Here is a 23,395-nt window from a genome sequence, read left to right on the forward strand (position 1 = left end):
CCTCAAACTTTGAATGGTAGTGCAAGTACACAAAGTATCAATAAAACAAGTTAAATCTAAATAAACATGGACTACTTTACTTTAGCAAAATGCTATCAAACTTTTCCAATCAGCTGTGAGCCAAGCCTCCTATGCACTTTTTTTGTATGACAGAGTTGCCGCCTCTGTAAATTGTTCAAATCAATGTACCAGGTTCTAAGGTTCCACTTCAGTTACGATTCTGCCATAAAAGGCAGCAGTCTGTGTAGGCATAAAACAGCAAGACAGCCTACCCTGTTTTGGAACAGAGCTTATAAAGTTCCTTGTATATATGAATGAAAAAGTAGCACGTACTAAGAGCGGCAATGCGTAGCGGTACCAGTGAAGGAAGGCTTTTATAACAGGGCAGCTTCATCAGGGCAGCATCTTCAGCTTCACACAGGTTCAGCAACTGTGTCAAATCAGAAAGGAAGTCCACAGAGCATAAACGCATTGATGTATTCATACTACCCACTTTAGTGCAGAGAGTTTCAGACCGACCTCTGTGTAGAAGACTTTGTGCTCCACCACATTGAGGTCCATGGTGAAGAGGCGGGGCTGTAGGGTGGTGCAGAAGGTGTTGCCCTCCATCAGGCCGATCTGAGCGTTAGCGGGCTGATGCCGCAGCAGGTGTTTCTTTGGAGGAACCATATCCTGCAGCACCTGGAGGAAATAAAGAGAGTTTTAAACTTTCCCTAAATAGAGGAAGGAAGTTGACCTAATGTTCCTTCCTTGCAGGAGTTAACAATAAAAATTGTGTGATAGCCCTGGGCCTGTGTTAAAAGAGTTGATGGAACGGTCACTTGGACAGTCTAGAGTTATCTAAACATGTGTTGTCTTGTAAAATAAACATTTGCTTTTCTGTGAAATATTGAAAATTGTGGCCATGAATTGTACCTCATCAATATAACTATTTAGCAGTCTAACAGATCTAAAAATTGCTTTGTGAATTAGAGTAAATTTCTAGTAGTATATTTCACATCTATTGTTACAAAACCTAATAATTTATATTGTTATATGCAATACGTCAACGCTTTTTGACTTTTTTGGTCTTTTCTCCTATGCACATATCCATCACCTGTCGGTGTGCAAGGGTAATTGTTGTTGATTGATATTTTTTAATATAAAAATGTTCAATTAAAAATGATATTTAATTTGAATTAAAACCTGGTTTCTATTTTAGCAGAGAAAATTTTAATAATTATTTTATTTGAATAATTGTAATTAATTTTATTTGCAAATCATTTCTATTTTAGAGAAAACTTCATGTATAAATATTTTTTTTCTAACACTAATAATACAATGTACCCTTTTTAATGTTGGGGCCAGTGAAAATGTTGGCAAGGCAAGTAAAAGTTTGACAGAGCAGGCAAAGCAATTTCGGTTATAATCATATTGAGTGTATCATACTCACTTCTTTATGAGGCTCCATGATGATGGTGACGCTCTTTCCTGTGACTTGAGCCAGCACCTGCAGGGAGTGCATGGCCTGCTTGCGGACAGTGGAATTAGGGGAGGTCACTTCTCGTACCAGGTCGTGGGTCACCAGGTGGAAGGATTTGTCCTGGGCAGACAAAAGCTCCTCAGTCTTCTCCTCATCCTTTAGAGGAGTGGCACAGCGTATCAACAGCTGCTCCAGCGTGGTCTTTGCCATGGCAACTGCACCGTTCGACACCTGAGAGAGACATTGTGGGATACAGAAGTTCATGCAGGTATAACCCAAAGATAAATGATTTCCAATGACATTAGAAAGTGTTTGTACCTCTCCTGTAAGGTCCATCATGACGAAGAGCAGAGCTTTGAGGAAAGTGAGCTGGTTCTGCAACACCCAGATCAGAGGAAGCCTCTCCATCAGGAACTTAATGGACACCACTCCGCCTAGCTTAGCATACCAGGCCTGCTCATAGCAGCATGCGCACAGTCGCTCCACTATGTAGGAGAACAACGGAAGCTGGCATGCCTGAAAAAATAACCAGATCGAGTTTCAACAGAAAATCCTTCAAAAGGAAAATATTTTCTATAAAGGGTTTGTGGGAAAACTAATATCTAGAAGAAGAAGAAAAAACACTCACCCTTTCTTTGGAGCCCAGAATAATGCTGGCAACATCAAAGATGACAGCAAGTGCCACTTCCCCAATCTTGCACAGCTCTTTCTCCTCATAGGCCATGCAGATGGCGATGGCGTCGATCAGCACGAGAGGGTCCATGCCTTTGGAGCCGTTCTCTTCACTGTGGAACATGGCTGTGCTGGGCTGGCTTCCTGACTGGTAGCATGGCAGCAAGAAAGGACCTAGGGCAGAAAATGTAATGTTATGTAATGACCTGAGTGCACTTCTGATGTTTCGCCCACACAGACAGAAAATCAAATCTTATATTTTTGCTGCTTAGCAAAAAGTCATAAAACTATATGCGGCATGAAGCAGAGTGGGGGCTAAAAGCCGTGAGAGCGGAGCGAGGGCGGTGGAGTGAATGTTAATGAGCGCCACCTGTGACACAAACTGGTGTCGAATCCCATGGAGGAGCTCCGGAAGGATAAAAGGAGGAGTGATGACAGTGGAAGACAAGAGAGAAAAAGGCCTGGGACTTAATGTTGCTTTATTTATTATGTTTATATGCGGCAGTCATATGTGAGGGGCTGCTTCCTTCGTTTTGTTGTTTATGTTTATTAAGTTACGTTGAACGCTCACCTGTTCCTGCCTCCTTCTACTCAGAACATAAACATTGTTACACTGTATTAAAATAAGATTTACTAAAAGCCAAGAAATTGTCTCCAATGTCTCTGCGGCCAATAGAAACACTTACTGTTTAAGGGTGTTGGGTCACTTGGGTATATTCTTATACACTTCAGTAGCCAAGATAATAATAATACATTATATTTATTTTATAGTACAAAAGTAATATTACTAAAGTTGTAAAAAATGTTTTAAAAATAAACCCCATTTTAACATTCATTAAATTTTATAAATCTAAGCCATAAACACTACTTTAATTAATTGTGCAAAGGTACCGGTAATCAAATTCAAATCTATAACAAGGGTATTTTCTTCATAGGTCACAAATACCTTCATGTCCACTACTTTCAGTATGATAGTCCTGATTACATTTTGCGGGATAAGGACCACATACTGTAACAGGTTAGACATTTAAGACAAGTTTGTGGTCTAAAAGGAATACTAATTACAGCTTTAAATAATCCAGATGCCCCAGAGTCCATGTATTTCCATCTCTAGTCATGTTAAGATAGAATTTCAATATGGATGAAATTAGCACATAGGCAAAAAGATTCCTCACCACACTGCTGAGCCACTGCCACCATGGTGTAGTGGCGGATCAAGCTGGCAACGAAAGGCAGAGCGCTGGGCCTGAGATCCTTGATGACCGCAGACATGAACGCCCCCGTTAGGGCCTGCTCGAACGTCCTGCGCGCTGGGGTGTCCTGGGCTTTGTACCGGTGGGAGATGATCACGTTAGGGATCCACTTCTCTGTGAAGCTGTTGAAAACCAGAAAAGGGATTTAGCTCATAATTCGCATTGCATCCATGAACTCGCTCCATTACAAGAGCCTGAGGTTGAATAACCCAATCAGGCAATTTGATTTGATTACCGAGTATAAAAGGCTTTTTGTGTTTGGACAGCTGAGCCCCATGGGAGTCTGGCTTTGTGTCTGGCTGACATTTTGTCTCATGTTTGGTTATTTACCCCAGCTGATAGCAGCACAGTGATGGAGTGAGTGTTTTATCCTTCCTCAAGCTTGCATTCTATAATGCCAAAGCCGGTAGCAGTGGTGATGGATCGCTCCATTTCATTATCGCTATTTAAAAGGCTTGGCTTAGGGAAAGGACTGAGCCGAAGAGAGCGGTCAGATCAATTCAAATTCATAACGCTGCCACTTGAATGGGACTCAATTATCCGGCCTGGCATTTGAGATATTAAGAGGGCATTCCGCCTTCTGAAAAAGGCCCTTTTCATGATGACCAGCACAGTGTGCCACACTGAAAGAGGATCCGCACTGTCATGAATCAAGACATCTGACAGCAGCTCTCTTCCCATTTAACTGACACTCGGTTACTTCAGAAAGGGGCCCGTATGACTGGCTTTTGGGGTAAACAGATAAAGTACAGTCAATTAGCCTCAGCGTGGAGATCAATGACACTGTTATGTGACCCTCTTGCCCAGCCAATAGAAACGGCTCTGAGTAATTAGCCCTTTGAACACTGTAGACAGTGGCGGCCAGGCTGGATGAGGACCAGAGGAGCTGCACACAGCAAAAACAGCGAGAAATGCAGAGGCACGTTTCAGCCTCAGTGCACAAGAATAGGGCTGCAATTAATAGTTATTTTGATAATGATATTCTGATTTTATTTTCTAATTTCATAACAAAAAAATGTAAGTCCCCCCTGTGGTAAAAATCAAGCTTTTAATGTTGTTTATAAGGCGTAGTGGTGTTTTGCATAAGTCAAAAAAAAAATTTGTATTTTCTGACAAGTATTTTTATTTTTATTAAAACTGCAGTGAACCAAAGACGCGGTTTGAAATCACTGGTGTTTCAGACATCACAAACTACCTTGTAACCAATCACGTCAACGTGTAATTGTCAACGAGTGGATCTCTGTGCTGGTGCGAGTGAGTGGAGGCGGGGCTAATTTGCATATTGATAGAACTGCGTATACTAAATGAAGCAAGGGTGTAGAGTTACATTCAAGCTATTTTAAGGCATGAAGAATTTTTTTCAAGGAAAAAAACATTTAAATATGTAATTTTGGTTCAAAGTTCAGAGTTTTAAGGGATATCATTATTGACTACAGGGGGACTTTAATATAAATTAACTTTAAGGCTATTGAAAATACAGTAACTATTAAGGCTACGCTATATTTGCACACACACAAAAAAAGTCACTACATTAACATGATACCATTTAGTCTGTTTTGTTTAACGGAGACTCTCTTGCTCTCAGAACAAGCCATTATGCAAAAATGGTAATAAACAAGACATTTAACATTTACAGATAAAGATATAACCGTAACCAATCTAAGATTTTTAATAGAAAAAAAAAAAAAAGTTTCATATTGAGCTATTCACAAGGGTGCCAGTTCATGATACATTGAGTGGTTGTCTTACTTGGGATGGGCAAGGAGCTGGTAAAGGGCATGTTTGTTGTCCTCCAGGCTGGTCATGGCCACAAGGAAGCATTTGATCACCTCCCAGGCCTGCCGTCTGTAATACGGCTCAGTATTGGCACTCTTAAGGCAATCCAGTGCCGTCTCTATAGCCTAAATACATCAGGAGAACAGCATTAAGCCTTAGTGGACCAAACGCAGAAAATAACATTAAACAGCTTAATACATCCCATTATAAACACAAAAATCTAGTTAAAGTGATAAAAATCTCATCACAAAATGACATATGATTGCGCACTTGACATTTTTATTCAAGTTTCATTGCACATATACGACACTAATCTTCCTCGCTTGAGTGAAATTTTCTATGATGACACTTAAAGACCCATCAAACATTAAAACATTCTGCAGTGATTAGATGCCTCTTAAACCCTTAAATTATAAAGAGACAAGCTAAAGTGGTAAGACATGTCGAGGGAGAAGATGAGCTAATTAATAAGATTCAAAAATAGAGAAGGCAGCTTGCCACAGAAAGGGTTGTCTGAATGAATTAACGCTGAAGACAGTGTGACCACTGACAGTCATGCAAGTCATTTCAAGACAGAATCCCCAAAACCAGCTCTTAATACTGATGTGCTCTGGGAAAAGGTAAAATAAATGGCACAAGAGTTGAGGAAAAGAGGGCCACACTTCTCAGTATAGCACTGTTTTACAATTCCTGAGGGTCCTGAGCTGTTCTGCCTTGTTGAGACATTATTATAAATGTCACATAACCTTGTACACATGTTCTATTCCCAGAAGGTCCCTCTACACAAACCATGTCATTTTTCAAAAGCTCAAGGCCTCTACAGTGGAGGCCTGGGCCCTAAAAATGTGTGCGTGTTATATATAAAAGCATTGGTTTTTCTTTAAAACTCTGGGAGTTTTTCCCCCACACACATTAAATCACTGCTGCTCTTCAGTGGCATCTAGGAAATGAGCCTAGGAACCCCTTGTAATGAACTCTGACACCATGTCAAATGTTTAAATTTAGTTTAATACCATGATGCTTGGAAATCAGATAAATATGGGCAGGATTACTCAAGCAGTCATGCAGAGAGACCATCAGCGCTGATGGGAGACAATCTGTCTCTTACTAGAGAAGATACGTAGAGAACTTCCTTGAACTACGCAGCATTAGCTCTCATTTACAAACGTCTGGGTTCCTGGATAGGAGGAACGAAGTACGGCTTTATATTAAATGGGAAGATGGCTCAGCTTGGCTGGTGTCCAAATCAAACTGCGCTTGTGAACTGATTCCCACACATATTGAAACAAGCGAGGATGCTTCGAGAGTGAAGGCCGGTCCTATGGGGGACAGAATGAGTTGTTGTCTGTCTCGATCCAAACACGTCGCTGGGCTGAAGGCGGCTGCAAACAGCAGCTGCCGCCTGCGGCAACCACAGGACGCATGCAAATGAAATTATCAGCAACGGCACAACAGCGGTAGCATCCATCTTTGTGGAGTGAACACAATTACAGAAATGACAGTTTGCGTTTTCCCAAGCAGCGACGAGCAGCAGGAAAGGCCATTTAGCTGGAGTAAATAATCCCGTCTGCACAGCAGGGAGAGATTGATTAGAGGGGGGTGGGCAGGAGGGAAGAGATGAGCACAGCTTACAGCCTGATGATCTATTTAATTACCTGGGGAAGACGATGTCTTTCTGCACACACTACACTTTGACAAGGATTCATTACATGACGAGAATCCCTCTTCCAACCCCTGAACCACCCCCATCCCTCTCACACACATATTGAGGGCAAACTGACACATAAAAGGAAGTGAATTTGTTATGGTTTATAGAGAACCAAGCCAAAATTGGTGTTTAGGTATGCTGCGGTGGTTCGTTGTTTTTAGAAACATGACATAGCATTGAAAAGGCTGTTTAATATGATTATATTTATCAATTTCCTATTATGCCTGGTTCAGATTACACGATTTTAGCCCGATTTTGGCCCGATTCGCTTGACGTAGGGTGTCGTGGGGATTCGTAAACGACAACGGGCGTCGGGACGCAAGATTCGATCGTTTCATCTCGTATAGTGTGTCATAGTGGGCGACAACCTACGTCGCGTCTGCGATGCTTCACGACATCACGACAAAAAGACTAGCATGTTTGATTTTTTTCGGTCCTCCACGACGAGAGTGAGTGAGTGAGCGAGCGAGAGAGAGTGTTTACGTGTGCGCTAGTGAGTGAGTGTGTGTGCTAGGGTGACCACCTGGATATTGCTCTGTTGCAGGTCAGACCTGATTTTGCGGGACACGAGGGAGATAACTATTACTAGGTGAATAAATATTGATTTTATATTAGTCTTTTTGCAGTGATGTTAATGCTTTAAATTGCTAATATGCTTTATAAAAATGTTAATGATGGCGCTGACCGGCGCTGTGAACGTCACTAATAATATAAAACTCATTTTAACAGCACGGGTCTATTCAATCTAAATAATTAAGTGAAAATAATAATCCAATCGCAAAAAAGCACATTTCCAAATAAGCACATAAATTCCATTAGGAAAGAGATGCGTTACCGGATTCAGTATATTTTTGTGTCTTTTCCATGCGTGATGGTGAAACTTCGGTGGCATACACTGTAATCTCCTTTTTTGGGGTCAACTGTAACTGGTTTTAACCATGTATATTTTTTCTCCCATTCCTTATCATACGAATAAAGACGGAAGCTCCGGATAGATCCATTTTTCTGTTGCAGATTTTTTTTCCTCAGTGTTTGTTCTCCCGCTCTGGCTAGAACATCGACTGCGCATGTTCAGTGTTTTCTTATTGACCTTTTTTTATTGTAGAATTGTAATTTAAAGGACGATTAAATAAAATTATGCAGGCACAAAAAAAATGCGTGACACTGCTTATGACTTGCGGTACAAAGCTTCAAATTTCGGGACTGTCCCTCACCCTTGTGTGTGTGTGTGTGTGTGTGTGTGTGTGTGTGTGTGTGTGTGTGTGTGTGTGTGTGTGTGTGTGTGTGTGTGTGTGTGTGTGTGTATACGTTTGAGAGTGAGTGCCTGTGTAGCCTACATGTGCAAGTGAAGTCTACGCGAGTGAATGTGTGCGTGTTGAGACGGCCCGCGATGACTGGTCGGAAAGCAACTTGTAGTCTGACATGTTTCTTGTCCACGACACGACAAGATTTTAGGAGTCAAAATCGCGTAATCTGACACAGTGACCATCGTAACAGACAAAAAAATCGTGTAATCTGAACCAGGCATTAAAGGGATAATTAAACCGTAAATGAAAATATCACTTCAAGGCCATAGGACAAAATGTTGAAGAATGTGCTGGCCATTCTTTTCCATATATTTCCATATATAAACAAATAACAGTTTGTGATTATTAATAAATAAAAGTAAAAAAAATTAAAATAATGTGATAAAGTTATTAAAACCTGTTCTGTAGAATAAAAAAAAAATAGTATTTCATAAAAATTTGAATGTATTGATTTGAATGATTTGAATGTATTGTGCAGTCCCTACAAGGTACTACATACATGACGCAAAGACATTGCAATGAGATGCCTATATGAAAATGATAAAAGCATCACCTTCTCCATAGGCAGTTGAATGGAGGCTTTGCAGTCGGTGAACTCTGCCTTGATGCTGGGGCCTTGAACCTCAGTCACCACATACTGCAGCTTCTGTGACTCCTTCAGCATTTTCCGGTTACTTCCTCCAAACTTTCCCAGCACCCGGTAAGCAACATGGGAGATGGTCTCTGCAGGGTTACGGAGCGTTCGCCACAATGCCTGATCATAAAGGCATTAAGAAAACATTTTAATCATCCTTCAGGTCTCTGTCAGGTCAAAGGTGACAGCTCAAAGGCTTTACCTGCATAAGTTCGGCTCGGACTGGCTGGATGTGGTCATAGAGGAAGTCAGGCTGCAGGTTATCCACGCAGAGCTCCAGTGTGCGCAGGCCCTGGCTGACCAGAGTCTGGGAACCGTTGAGGGCAGACACAAGTGGGTCCATGAGCATGGGCAGGTAGGGCAGAAGAGAGCTCAGCCGCACTGGGACAGTGAGGCACAGTTCAACAAACAGATCCTTCATGTGCTGCTTATGGAGGCCACTCTGCAACATGTTCAAACCTAAAGAGAAGCCACAAAGAATCAATACACAAGGCAGTTACATAGTTGTTTTTAGTGTTTTATTTAGTGTTTTTTCATTGTAAAAAACACCTCAGTGGTTTTAAACTGGTTTTGGTTTGACATCAACAACAGAAGATATGTGAAGAGATGATACTCATATTTACTTTAGCTTGTATCATATTTACTTTAGCTACTGTCTGTGACCTTTTCAGAAAGGTTGTAAACCAACAGTTGAGGACTATTGTTCTGAAGAACCCTACAGTTAGTGATCTAACTCACCTTGCAGCAAATTAGGCAGCAAAGGCAGAAACTCCTGGTACAAGAGGTCATGGCTGCCCCCTCCTATTGAACGGAACAGGGCTCTCAGCAACAGGAAGTAGTTATAGGGCTCCTTGGCAGATTGAGCCAACTCCATGGAACTGTTCACTATTTTATGAAGGTGAGGCTGTGAAAGAAATAGATTTAATACATGCTTTAGTAAGAAAACAAAACTTCTATATGTCATCGTATGTAAGAGTGAATAAATATGCTTTTCTGATTAATTGGCATATATTTGATGATTTTGTGATAATTATATCTATTACTATACATGCATTTGACACCCACTTACATTACCATTCAAAAGTTTAGGGTTGGTAAAACATTTAAATGTTTTTGAAATTCTCAAGCTCATAAGGCTTCATTTATTTGATCAAAAATAATAAAATTATACTGTATATTATCAATAGAACTAGTAACTTCTTTTCATATTTAAAATTTGTATTTATTACTGTGACGGCAAAGCTATAATTTTAGCAGCCATTACTCCAGTATTCAATGTTATATGATCCTTCAGAAATAATTTCATTATTCTCATCTTATTATAGCATTTATTTTAAATGAAAATATTTTGTAACATCATAAATATCTTAACAGTCATTTTTTTATCAATTTAATGCATCCTTGCATTAACGTATTATATTGAAAAAATTATAATTGTTCTAACCCTAAACTTTTGAACAGCTATACTTGTAAGAGCCAAATGTCCTAATACAGTAAAACAAATGTGTGTGTGAAAGAATAGTACAAAGTAAACTGCAACCAGCTTAAAAAAATAGAAAATAGTTTCAAAACAGTGACACTGAAAATAAGATGATAATTTCAGCGGACAACAGGATTGATGGGAAGTGAGATACAGAAGCTTCTTCCTTTCCACCATTTCACAGTGACCTTCACTTTGGTCTTTCCTGTCAATCTGAGGCACAAGTGTCATTTCTCATCAGAGGAGCTGACAGAACGCATTAAAATTAATGCAGCGCGGTTACTGGCGCTGAGGCGTTAGACAGCACAGTGTCATCAGAGCTTTGAGGGTGTGAGCGATCCCTCTATCCAATCGCGCTGAAAAAATTGTGAATTACCTACCGTACTCTATAATCTAAATAAGCACCTTAGCCAACTAAAAGACAAGAGGCTACAATTTAGTGCATAAGACAACACTCACCTTGAGCATTTGCTCATTTTCAGCAGCGAAGAGAGACACTGAGCCGAAAACCAGTTTGAAGAGTTTGAGATAGAGGTTTGATAACTCCACGTTAGAGCCCATCTCAGGTAGACGCTCCAACAGATACTCCACGAGGATGGTGGCAAACAGTGCAGAGGTGGTTAGGTTGGCCAGGAAGGAATTTGCCACAATCTGTTGAAGGATTGGACAGCCATGTCATATCAATGGTCAATGAATTTTGCAGAAAGAAAAAGACAATTCAATTCTGTAGTGAACAAAAACGGCAGCACCAGTACCTGTAGGGCATAGTTCTTGGATATGCGTTCCACCATGTATGGAACGGTGGTCTGGAAGATCTCTTTGAAAGTGAGAGGATTCATCATGGTGAAAACTCCAGCAAAGTGCTCCAAAACCTCCTTCTCTTCCTTCATCCGCACCGTCTGACAGTTAGCCACACGGATGTACGTCTGTCCATTGCCAGCAATCTGTACCTAGCCAAAAGGGGGGTTGGCTCTGTGATAAGCTGTAAACTTCAGCTCTCAGGATCATGCGAGTTAGAGTAAACCGACTGTATTACGCTCTGAGATGCGGCAACATAACTGGACACACCTCTACTGTTCTATCAGAAAGTTTAAGAGACTGTTTGAGGATTTTGCTGTGGTAATCTGCACTAATCAGTGGACGGTCGTACCTGGTAGATGTCCAAGGCCTGCATGGCATATTTGACCAGCTTGATGTAGATCTGTGTCTCTTTGGGCTGGAGTTGCTTATTGGGAATGAACTGAGCCTCTGAAATACAACAATACCAACATTTAATACCAAAATTAATTATTTAAAATGGAAATACTGAGCAGAACTAACCCTTAAATGACTTTGTGATGCCCCACAAAGACAGAAAAAAGATCAATATAGTCCAGACAAAAAGAAAATGTTAAACAGAGTTAATATTTAATGACTTTTGGACAATCTAAAGCCTAGAATGTCCATCCATCTCACCTCCAGGAGCTTTACAAGAAGTGATGCCCCATGTGATCGTTTTCACTCCACATACAAGGGTCTTCACCAGACTGCGACAGTCGGACACCTGGAAGGTCTGTTTGTCCTCCTTCTCGCCAGGTCTATCAAAAGACGTGGACGGAGGTGGTGCAGGAGTGACGGGTGTTGGGGGCGCAGATGGAGGCAAGGCGGGCGTAGCTACAGTAGGAGTTGCTGGGACTCCTTGTAATGCGGCAGAGTCTACCACACCCATCTCTGATTGGGGCTTACACTTCTTAAAGATGGATACCAGCTGGTACCGTGCAATGGTGTGGAACTTCAACACAAAAACCTGAGGATATAGAAATTGTGCAATGTCAGATCAATGATTTTGCGCTTTACAAATGCATTTGCATATGGCCAGACAGTGGCATTTTGTAGCCCATTGTAATCACGATCACAACATGGTTTACATGGACTAATGTGGTCTCTCTCACCTCCAGCATTCTCATGAGAATGTCTCTGCCGTTGCCGTTCTCCTGTTCGCTCTTGGATCGGATGCAGTCTACAAGGTTTAGCAACAGCTTACAGGACATGGTCTGGATACTGCTGGGAAGGGACTCGTCGTCAATGTTCTTCGCAAACAGTTGCACCGCCAGGGAGAGGTCCGTCAACGGGAGGTTCTGCCTTACATGGTGTACTAGGTCTGCTAATGTGCTGTATGCCAAGGGCCTGAAACATCAACAGACTCGCTGTTAGACAACAGCATTCATGCTTTCTAGAGGATTTCTGTTCTGTTTATACCAATTTCACGATTCTCAATTTTTATAGCAATTTCAATACCATGTTGATGTTCATTGATGGCCTCAACTTTGTCTGTTTACAAAAGACATGACAGCGTTTACAGAATACCTCGCTTTAAAACAGCCATGTTTTGAACTGCTTTTGATTATTCAAAAACCTACACTACCATTCAAAAGCTCAAAGCTGCATTTATCTGATCAAAATTACAATATTGTGAAGTATTATTACAATAAATAAAAAAACAGTTTTCTATTTTAGTACATTTTAAAATGTAATTTATTCTTGTGATGGCAAAGCTGAAGCCATTACTTCAGTTTTCAGTGTCACCTTCACAATTCATTCCAATATGCTGATTCGGCTCGGGAAACATTTCTCATTATCATCATAGTTAAAACAGTTTAATATGAAGCTGCTTAATATTTTTGTGGAAACCATGATTTATTTATTTATTTTTGATAAAAAGAAAGGTCATAAGAACAGCATTTATTTGAAATCTGAATCTTTTGTAACATTATAAAAGTCTTTACTGTCAGCTTTGATCAATTTAATGAGCCCTTGCTCATTTTTACTTTAATAAAAGTATTAGTTCTTCAAAAAGATCTTATCAACCCCAAACCTTTGAACGGTAGCGTAATTTTATAGTAATACTGACTCCTTACAGACATCCTTACTCTTGTGGTGTAGAACCTCAAGCCTAAAATTGATCAAAACCAACCCTCAAAGAGCAAATAGCTCTCGACCCTGGCTGATAATAATATATTTGGTCGATACTTGGGAGATATTCAGGCAAAGTTTAGAATAAACGACACTAATGGCTTTGACAGATTGTTAGTCCTGCCAAATTTGCCTGCTGAAGGCTGATGGAAGCCGTGGATGAGAGAGAGGTGGTGTTGGCAGGCATATGACATCTGGGGCAGGGAGACAGAGAGTGGGCAATGCCAGGACAGCCTGGCACATGAAGATGGGCACCTGTATCTCCTCTGCCCAGTGGGGCACCTCAGCTCAGTCAAGCACCATTAAATATCAATTCTGATATGTTGCGCTTGATGAAATCTAACTTTAATGTTTTCCCCCAAGAAACTTGGGAGGAAAGGGATTGTGGCCTCAAGCCACACTGAAGAAATTACGATAAAAAGAACCCTTACAGCTCATTCCAAAATCAGCTACCTTGCGGACCACCTTGTAAGAGAGCAACAAAACTGATGTGATGCAATTCTCTAAGTAGGCAATCATAAAGTATGAACATGTGTCATTAAAATAGTGTTTTTCAGAACTTACAACTAATTTCTCTGGAGTTTGGTGTCAGCATGTTTTCAAGCTAGCCATGTGATACTCTAGTAAAGTAAAATGCATAGCATTTACAAATATTGGCCATCTTTTTAATTAAACAATCTTTTTTTATGAGATATCTTAGCCATCTTTTAAAACTTAATTTTTAAAAACACAAATGATTTAATAATAGATAAAAAAATGCACTTTTCACATTGTACATTATATTGTGATGCCTAAAATCACTTTAAAATTTTTGTTTTTAATGTTTAATTTTTTATTTATTCATTAAAGAGTTTAATATCATCCATTTATCAATTATCATCCATCACATGAAAAGAATTATCAGCTTATCTGTATCAGCCAATAACTTTATCTAATATTTGTATGAATACAGTTTCAGTAATAAATGAATTGAATGCTTCTGTTGACAAATATATGGCAAAGTTCAAAATGTATGGACCCTATCATATGATTATAATATTTTGAGTTATGGTGTGTACATACACATATATACATATATAGAGAGTTTTATTTTATTCATATTTTTTTCCTTCATGTATTTGTCCTCCTATTCTTGTAAGTGCCAGGCTGTTTGTAAGTGGTTTAAATGTTAATAAATGCAAAAAAGATATTCCGGTAACACTTTACAATAAGGTTTTATTAGTTAACATTAGTTAACATGAACAATACTTCTACAGAATTTATTAATTAATGATTTAGTTAATTATTATTACAACTTTTACCAATACATTATTCAAATCAAAAGTTGTATTTGTTAACATTGATGCATTGTGAACTAACATGAACAAACAATAAATGACTGTATATTTATTAATTAACATTAACAAAGATTAATAAATCCTGTAACAAATGTATTGCTTATAGTTATTTCATGTTAGTTAATACATTAACCAATGTTAACAAATGAGACCTTATTGTAAAGTGTTACCAATATTCCTTTGCCGACACTCAATTAATTTTTTCACCTTCCTTGTCGCAATGCATTCTGAGATTGTCTTCTCTGCAGAGCACAGCATTTGGCTTTAGAAAAGAGCTTTTGCATCATGAGGGCATCTACAATTCCTTGAAACTGCCTACGCAGGCACCTAACTATGCTTTGGAAGTTAAACGTGTGCCCTGCATATTGCACAGATTGCTTATATTGGACAATACCATATAAGTTTGGAGGTGGTTAATCTGCGTTCTTACCTTAGCGTCTCTCTCGCAGTGTACCCTGAGCCAATGAGTATCGACTCATCGAAAAGCTTGTCCATGCATGGAATGAATTCTGCAACACAAACAGCTTTTATCAGATGCCATTGCAGGCTCTAAAGCCCGACCAAAACGGCTCAAGGGCCCATGAACCCTGAGATACATCAATGTCGGGTCTCAACAGTGAGAGTTTCTTATCGATTCATTTAACCTTCTCTACAGGATTAATGATTTAGAAGAGTGTATCAGATTCCGCTCTCAAACGCTATTGATTGAGGGGTGAAGCTCAAAAAGAAAGCAGCCGTTACATATCAAAGCTGTACCCCATGAAGCTCAGTGGCGTAATTAACACCAGATGCGAGCTCTCCTACAATAGCGAGCGCTTTGCATATCTTATTTGGGAATATCTGCCAACAACCTGCAAAGTGTTTAGCGGTGGATGACTCACGGCTGCGTAGATCTGTGGTGAGGATGTGCTTGGCAGCGATCAGCAGCTCTTTCCGCAGGTGAGCTGTCTCAGGGGGGCAGTTAGTCAGCAGCTGCAACATCCCCTTCACCATCTGCTGGGAATACTTCCCAACCAAGTCCTGATACACACACGTCATTCCCACATTAGTCACTGTTTGAGTATCACAACAAGTTTAGAAAAGTTGAATTAACAGGTGGTCAAGCTATGCTGTCCTGAGCCACGCTACCTGGTAGATCCGGATAATATAAGCAAGGAACGACAAGGTCTTGATCTGAGCGGCGATAAAATCTGCATAAAGCTCCTTGTTGAACAGCTTGTGTTGCCTGTCACGGAGAGAAACCAGAAAATGCTTTAAATGTCACTGTGTGTTAAATTGCATCCATTTCAGTGCATTAGCGGTGATGTAACGCCACACACTCAAGGGAACGAGAGAGGTCACTGACCGAGCCTGCGGAGACACCTGCAGCATGATGGTGTTCATGATAAGAGGCACGAACTCTGACACCACGTTGTGAATGTTCAGTTTGTACAGCTAGGAAAAACAACATACAGAAAAGCAATTAATGTATCAAAGTACAGGGGGACACAGACAGAAAGCAGACCTCTGCTTGAAACGTACACACCATTGCTGTACAATTTACACCATTTATAAGATTCATGCATTTAAAACAGTCTGACTCAAATGCAAAATCCTTTATAGATCTACCAATACATCTGAGCATTTTAAAGCCATGTCATATTGAGCATTTTAAGACACAACGAGAAACAATAAGTTCTGAACCAGGATCTGCGATATTTGTGGGTTCTAGTATTAAGGCAGAAAATAGGAATACACCTGCTAGTCAAATGTAAAATGATAACATGAAGAGAAGGTAAACCGAAAGTCGTGTTTTGATTGATTGTAGCTTCCTGACAGCTGCAGACTGCCATTTTATGACTCAAAATATCAAAATTGACTTTCTTTGCAATTAAAGCTCATATTGACAAAGACAAAAAAAAGCACACACAAAAATCTAATCACAACCACCGTGATAAGCGTGCCAGGTTTGAGTAAACAATGGATTTAGCTAGCAAGTATGCGTTTCAGATGATTGACGACACCTTTTATAAAAGAGCCAAATATCTAATTGAGGAGGGCTGGCATAAAGTCAATATTGAATGAGTGTTTTTATGTGCTCTCACCTGATACATGAGGACTACGATGATGGGAAGCTCTGCCAACACTTTGAGTGACAGCGATCCCCGGGGGATTATAGTATGCTGGAGGACACAGAGAAGACAGATGTGGCCGGTGAGAGACTGCACAAGGTGTTACGATACAACTTTTTAACACCTATATGGAGTTGTCTTTGTTGATAGTAAAAGTCAATTCAATGCAAGCTTATTTGTATAGCACTTTCCATAATACATATCGTTTCAAAGCGGCTTTGCAGAAAATGTTTGTTTCAGAAGAGCTGAACTGCAACTGCATTTTAGCACCTATTTGCACAAAGTTCATAAGCAGGAATTTGGTGCCCTCTAGTGTCTACATAAAAAAAAACTATAATTCACATTAGAATCAGTCTATGATTAGAATACTCCAGGAATGTAAACACTTTACAAATGTTGGCGGACTTGGCTAAAAATACATGTGCACTCAGGGTTCAAAACATTTTGTGACTGAATGCACATATTGTGGTGGTCACAAACGCATGTGACAAAATTGTATTTGTAGTATCTAACTCTAAAAGCCACCTTTCCACTGCACACCACAAATGACAGCCAATGGACCGGAAGTAGGGATGCACTGGTGTGAAATTTTTGGGCAGTACCGATAACCTGTAATTCTTTATCTTTGAAAGCCGATAACCAATATATTGGCCGATAAATCTAATTTTTGAGAGCCTGATTACAAGAACAAAAGTCTCACCATTAAAAGCCATGTCACGAGCACACAAATATAATGTTCTCATTATAATTTTATGTAGCCTATATGGCAGCCTATATGACGGAACATGTTGCACTTAAACTGTATTTTCCTTTTTTGAAGTGATTCCAATCATATTTCAAGCAATTCAAAACCATCATGTCAAACAGTGAGCATCTGAAGTGTGGCCAAATTTTCTAATCAGGCCGATAACGCTAACATTAAAAATGAACATATATTGGCCGATACCGATATGGTGGCCGATATATTGTGCATCCCTAACCAGAAGTCATGCATTTGCTATGGAGAGTCACACAGGGACTGTGTGAGATGCCGACCATCTGCAGAATTTTCGGATCCGATTTGAGCTTTGGATGCATTACATTAGAGTACTACCGGTACATATGCGGCACGGCACGCTGACCAGATGTGATGTATTCCAATGTATTTCAATCAGATCGGTGTGAGAATTATTACTATTTTAACTATCAGAAACACTTGATACATTTAATACAGCATTAGTGATCAAGTCAAATCCATACAGATCAGCATTTGGACACTCAGATCTTATCAGTTTTACTTTCAGCGCCCAGGCTTATTGGTACTTTACATTTCACACACACACACACACACACACACACACACACACACACACACACACACACACTACCATGCTCTGGACTAAAGCATATCGCTCACATCATTGTGTCTCTGCTGATCACATTTGTCAAAACTATTGAGATAGTGAGGATTGTATACAGGTCTGCTGCAGTTAGAGAGCATGTGTACTGACCGTCCGGGTCTCGCTGTCCTCACGCTCCGGTGCGGTCTTCACCAATACTGAGGTAATCATGCCCACCATTTCTGGAGAAGGCACAGTGTTTTCTGCTATAACCTGAGGATTCTCAAAATACCTTGTCTGGCAGACAGAGACAGGTTTAGAAAACAGATACTTTCACACAAATACTATAAATCCAATTCTTGTTACAGCTTACCACAACTTTTGGCAGTTCTTTGTAAATTTGCTTCACAAAGTCCAAAAAATGATGAATCTGTAAGAGTGGGCAGAGCGATGTTTATTTAATAACATTTATTGAATGAAATGCAAATGCTAGTCAACATCACAGAGTGCCAGAAGGCTGCATCTCACCTCTTGAGAGATCGGCGGGCGAAACTGTTTATGCAGTTCAATGATGATGCGTAAACAAATGAGCACATTCTCTTCACTTTCAATCTAAATGATGAAACACAGAGGCAAGAGCCAGTCAGAGCCAATATACAAATAAGTAAAAAAAAAAAACACAAGATGATGCATTGTAAACAAATGTAAAATAAATTGTTTACTACAACAACTGATTAATTTCTAACTTTAGACAAAGGTGCCTGCTAAATTAATTAAGTGAAATAATCCACTCTTAGTAAAGTAATTCCCCTTTAATGACTTAATAAAATCAAATATAGAGTTTTGTGGCTTTTAGTGCATGTATAAAAGCTTTGATACCATCTAAAACACCGTTCAAAAGTTTGGGTCAGTAATTTTTCCCTTAGGCCCACCATCTACCGGTATACAGTAAAACATGAATATTGTAAAATATCATTACATTATAAAAAGCTATATTATATTTTCATGCATTTCAAAATGTAATTTATTCCTGTGATGATTTTTAGCATCATTATTCAATGTCACATGATCCTTCAGAAATCATTTTAATATGCTGATCAGCTGCTCAAGCATTTTTTATTAGTATCAATATTGGAAACAGTTGTGCTGCTTAATAATTTTGTGAAAATCAAGATACACTCTCTCAATATTCAAAAGAACAGCATTTATTTGGAACAATAAATCTAAACAATGTAAGCCTGTATTGACACTTTATCAATTTAATGCATCCTTATTGAATAAACATTAAATTATTTTCTTTTTTTATTACGGACCCCAAACTGAACTGTATTCTATATGCTAGGGTATTCTAATTCAAAATCCACACAGATCAGCATTTGGACACTCAGATCTTATCAGTTTTACTTTCAGCGCCCAGGCTTATTGGTACTTTACAGTTCACACACAGACACAGACACACACACACACACACACACACACTCACTCTCTCACACACACAGTACCATTCCCGGACTAAAGCACATCGCTCTCATCATTGTGTCTCTGCTGATCATGTTTATGTAGTGGCATTTACAAACTTTTGTCCAATCAAATGCTCTGTAAAATGAGAATCCTACAGCTATTTTATAGAATCTCTTTATATCAGTTGAAGTGTGACATTCAGGTACAGACTGACCTCAAGGAAGCGGAACATGACAGAGAGGATGTTTTTGGCATGGGGCCGCAGATGTTCATTAGTTGGGATTCGGTGGATGATCTCCAGGACGAGTTTCCTTAATTGCTATAATAAAATTCAAAGACACCCCAAGTTTATTTCAATGCCAGGAACAAGGCATTGATGATGACTAGAGCGATATGATTTTTTTTAATCAAAAAGCACACCTGTGTTGGTTTCTCCTGAAGGAATTGCACTTCTCCATCCTGCAGAAATGTTAGGAAACGAGGGATGATATGCTCCAAGAAAGTAGAATACTGTGGTGAGGATGTGACATTCTGAGAAGGAAAAGACTAACATCAATTACTACGTAAATGCTGCTTTCATTTCGAGCTTTTCATAAGCAAAAATATAAGTTTACCTCGAAATTCTCACTGACTTCCTGCATCATCTTCAGTTTGGTTTCATCCGCTGATGTTTAAATGAAGGAAAAACACACCAGTAAGCAGAGACAGCGCTTCCATCTAACATAGTAACAATTGAAGCAGAAGGAAATAGACTCACGTGTGTTGTTGTCAGTGAGTGCCGCCACAAACTGCAGGTATTTCTTCATGAGGGTGGTCTGATCCACCACGGTGGGGCTGGGGGTGGGGACGAAAGACATGGTGGCGGCCGGGATAGACAGGATTGCGCTGTGTAGGGGCAGACTAGTGTCTGCGCTCGTCTCAGTAGAAGTTCATGTAATCTTTAGGCGAGTAAACAAGAGGAACGGTTAATTTTACTATACAGCCTTGCACAATCAAGATCAGTAAGTACAAAATCAGTATTCTACAAATGCAGTGGTATTGAATTATTACCAAATTCACGTACCATGATACTACACGTCAAAAAAGCATGATAGTATCTACACACAAAAAACAGTATTACCATGGTACTTTTTGTAAGTAAACACCTGTTCTACAGCAAAATGGGGTTCGGGGACTAGGGGGTCTGTAAAAAAGTTATTAAAGCAACACCAAGGAACTTTTCCTCTGCGGTCACCGTACAGTTTGGAAGCAGAACTGTTTATCCAGCACCGGCTTTGGAATGAACGATGTCCACAGACAAGGTAGAGTATGATGCATGATTTTATGAAAGTATGATGTATAGCGACATCAGAAACTAAGAAAAACTAAATAATGACTATTGTAACGCTTGATGTAAAGCAAGTAAAATTTGTAGTTTTCTTATGTCTCATTAGAACTACAGAAACGCGACCCGATCTGGCAATCTTACATAGTGTGGTTATAGCGGATAAAGGACGGCAAAGCGGAGGCATAAACTGCCTTTCACCCTGTTACGACTTGATGAACCGCTGAAACGATTTTGGAAACATTATTTGAAGGGAAAAAAATCTTCCTTAGTGTTGCTTTAAAGCTACACTGTGTAGGAATTACTCCCATCTAGTGGTGAAATTGTATATGAATACCAACTGAATATTACTTTCTAGCCCCTCCTATTCCGAGGGCGTTTTAACTCCTACGGTGGCCGTATTATTTCAAATCTGCCGGCAGTCGCAAGTAATCTCCCCCTCGCATTCGTCACGGTGCCACCGAGTGTAAAAACGAGAAAGGCGAAGCTTGAATTTTCAGGCATGTCCCTCTTTGGCTAATGTATTTTCAAGATGGAGACGCAACATGGCTTTCGCCATTCGAGCGACTCACTCGTATGTATTATAAATGGCAGATTCTACGCTTACGAGAATACTTGATTACGGTAGTTGGTAGAAGTAATTATACATTAATGAGCACATATAATTTTGAAAGAACAAAGTGTTTTGTGCTAAGAATCAACTTGAAAAATTACAAAGTGTAGCTTTAAAATAATAATAAAATAGAATAAATAAAATGATAAAATAAGCAAACAAATTGGATTCAAATAACACATTAAAGGCACATTATGTAAGTTTCACCGCTAGAGGTCGCTTATAACAATAACTAAGGGGTATCTTGATGACGCCGTGAATAAGCGTGGAATCATGGGAGTAGCAAAGCAATCTGACGGGAATCATGCAGAAATCATGTTCATGGCTGAGCTAATGTATTCAAGTTTTATTAACGTTACTGTGGTATGAAGCAGTGCAGGACATTTTACGTTGCTGTGTCAGCCACTGACACTCCTTTCGCTTTGTTGTTTATGTTTATTTTACGATTAAAATTACGTTTAACGTTTGCCTCCCTCTTCCCTGAACTTTGTTAGAGTTATGTGTGATTAGTTATATTCACATTATTTTATTTCATTCTAATAAAACAGCTGCAAGTGCTGAATCACTACTCATACAGGTCACTTTATCTGCCGGATTAAAATTGTGGGGTAATGCAGCGCAAAACAATCATAGTAAAAATGCATTTGAGTGTGTTGAAAGTTATGTTATAACGTTACTCTATGTGTTGCACATTGCAGTGAGCTAGATCCATATTAGAATATCAAATAAATAAAAGCTGGATGACAAAAAATGTGTATGGTGGAGAAAATGCTACTTCCTATTTTCTACAAATAAAGATCTTTCTGGTTATGCTATGTTAGCCACTTGACAAAATAGTGTTGCCTCTGAAGTATGCTACAAACATGTTACTCGCAGTAAATCAAGAAAGTTAGAGATTCAAACTATAAGACTATAACAAATAAAATAAAAAACATAATATATTAAAGAGCCTTTGATGATTCCATGGTTTCTTCTGAAAGAAAAAAGTAGTGCAGATATTTTTACATTGACAAGCAACGTATTGACACAGGCCGTAACACTGGTTCAAATAGCTGATTTAGAACTGTCTTTGAAACATTTGGGATAATGTTGCACAAACAAACTAAATAGAACATTATTCTAGTGGTTTTGGATATTTTAAATCCAAAAATATTACATATTGTGCCTTTAAAATAAAAATATAAACATTTTATTTAAATAAATAAACATCTAACAGAACAGTACTATATTGAATAGAGTTTTTTAATAATGTAATATAATAGAAAACAATTTCAAAATTTATTTTACACATTTTAATGGTAATTTTTAAACATAGGGTCTCTATACATGGAAATGAAATAGCTCCCTTTAACATTTTAAAATGGGGTTTGAGCTGAATAATGATACTACATCGTCTTCTGCAGAACAGCTTTATAGTTGAAATTGTTAAATAGAAGAATTTTCCCTTTTTTCCCTGTTTATTACTGCAAGGCTGCTTTGAAGCAATCTGTTGTTTAAAACGCCATGTAAACATACAAACAAACGTGACAATGTATTTATATCAACTATCAAATGCAAACAATAATAATCTAAAACAAAAATAACATCTCATCCAGCACAAGTACTTACGAAGTGTTTTAGTGAAGTTCACCTCTAGTTTAGGGGAAGCGATGGGCGCGCCAAACTGCAACAACACGCCTACTGCAGTCACGCTCACTGACATGACATGATGCGCTCGAGCCAAAGTGCGAATATTCAAAACTAAATGAACCTATCTATCACAAAGCTGCCACGGACACAGAGACTTTTACGCTTTCTGAAAATGGATCTGTTTATAATAGTATAGAATAAGCTAGCAACACAACCAGGCCATTTACAGAAGAAAGAGCCTACTGTCGCTAACTGGCTAGCCGGCTGCTAACCTAATACCAAGTCCAAGACATTTTTTCACACGCAGAACTCAAGATTTTCACTTTTTACCTTAATTAGTGCAAATATATGGTGCGG

At 39.2% G+C, this 23,395-nt stretch overlaps 1 protein-coding gene across 1 annotated transcript in view; it reads right to left on the minus strand.

The window, feature by feature from the left end:
- trrap (transformation/transcription domain-associated protein) overlaps window positions 1–20,405 on the minus strand; it is an 80,746-nt gene extending 60,341 nt beyond the window's left edge. The window contains exons 1-27 of the mRNA XM_079594548.1: window positions 20,230–20,405; window positions 20,087–20,136; window positions 19,893–20,003; window positions 19,687–19,791; window positions 18,540–18,623; window positions 18,385–18,441; window positions 18,183–18,308; window positions 16,666–16,743; window positions 15,927–16,015; window positions 15,710–15,806; window positions 15,463–15,601; window positions 15,012–15,090; window positions 12,224–12,458; window positions 11,748–12,078; window positions 11,443–11,540; window positions 11,048–11,242; window positions 10,752–10,943; window positions 9,551–9,716; window positions 9,015–9,271; window positions 8,732–8,932; window positions 5,137–5,288; window positions 3,310–3,509; window positions 2,091–2,308; window positions 1,781–1,978; window positions 1,433–1,693; window positions 520–681; window positions 334–430 (exon numbers count right to left, since the gene is read on the minus strand). Coding sequence (XP_079450674.1) covers window positions 334–430; window positions 520–681; window positions 1,433–1,693; window positions 1,781–1,978; window positions 2,091–2,308; window positions 3,310–3,509; window positions 5,137–5,288; window positions 8,732–8,932; window positions 9,015–9,271; window positions 9,551–9,716; window positions 10,752–10,943; window positions 11,048–11,242; window positions 11,443–11,540; window positions 11,748–12,078; window positions 12,224–12,458; window positions 15,012–15,090; window positions 15,463–15,601; window positions 15,710–15,806; window positions 15,927–16,015; window positions 16,666–16,743; window positions 18,183–18,308; window positions 18,385–18,441; window positions 18,540–18,623; window positions 19,687–19,791; window positions 19,893–20,003; window positions 20,087–20,136; window positions 20,230–20,329 — 4,078 coding nt within the window. The 5' untranslated portion in view covers window positions 20,330–20,405. The remainder of the gene's footprint in view (window positions 1–333; window positions 431–519; window positions 682–1,432; window positions 1,694–1,780; window positions 1,979–2,090; window positions 2,309–3,309; window positions 3,510–5,136; window positions 5,289–8,731; window positions 8,933–9,014; window positions 9,272–9,550; window positions 9,717–10,751; window positions 10,944–11,047; window positions 11,243–11,442; window positions 11,541–11,747; window positions 12,079–12,223; window positions 12,459–15,011; window positions 15,091–15,462; window positions 15,602–15,709; window positions 15,807–15,926; window positions 16,016–16,665; window positions 16,744–18,182; window positions 18,309–18,384; window positions 18,442–18,539; window positions 18,624–19,686; window positions 19,792–19,892; window positions 20,004–20,086; window positions 20,137–20,229) is intronic.
- Window positions 20,406–23,395: the final 2,990 nt, after the last annotated feature.

The sequence above is a fragment of the Phoxinus phoxinus genome (genome assembly GCF_949152265.1).
Source record: "Phoxinus phoxinus genome assembly, chromosome: 21".
In the NCBI taxonomy this organism is placed as follows: domain Eukaryota; kingdom Metazoa; phylum Chordata; class Actinopteri; order Cypriniformes; family Leuciscidae; genus Phoxinus; species Phoxinus phoxinus.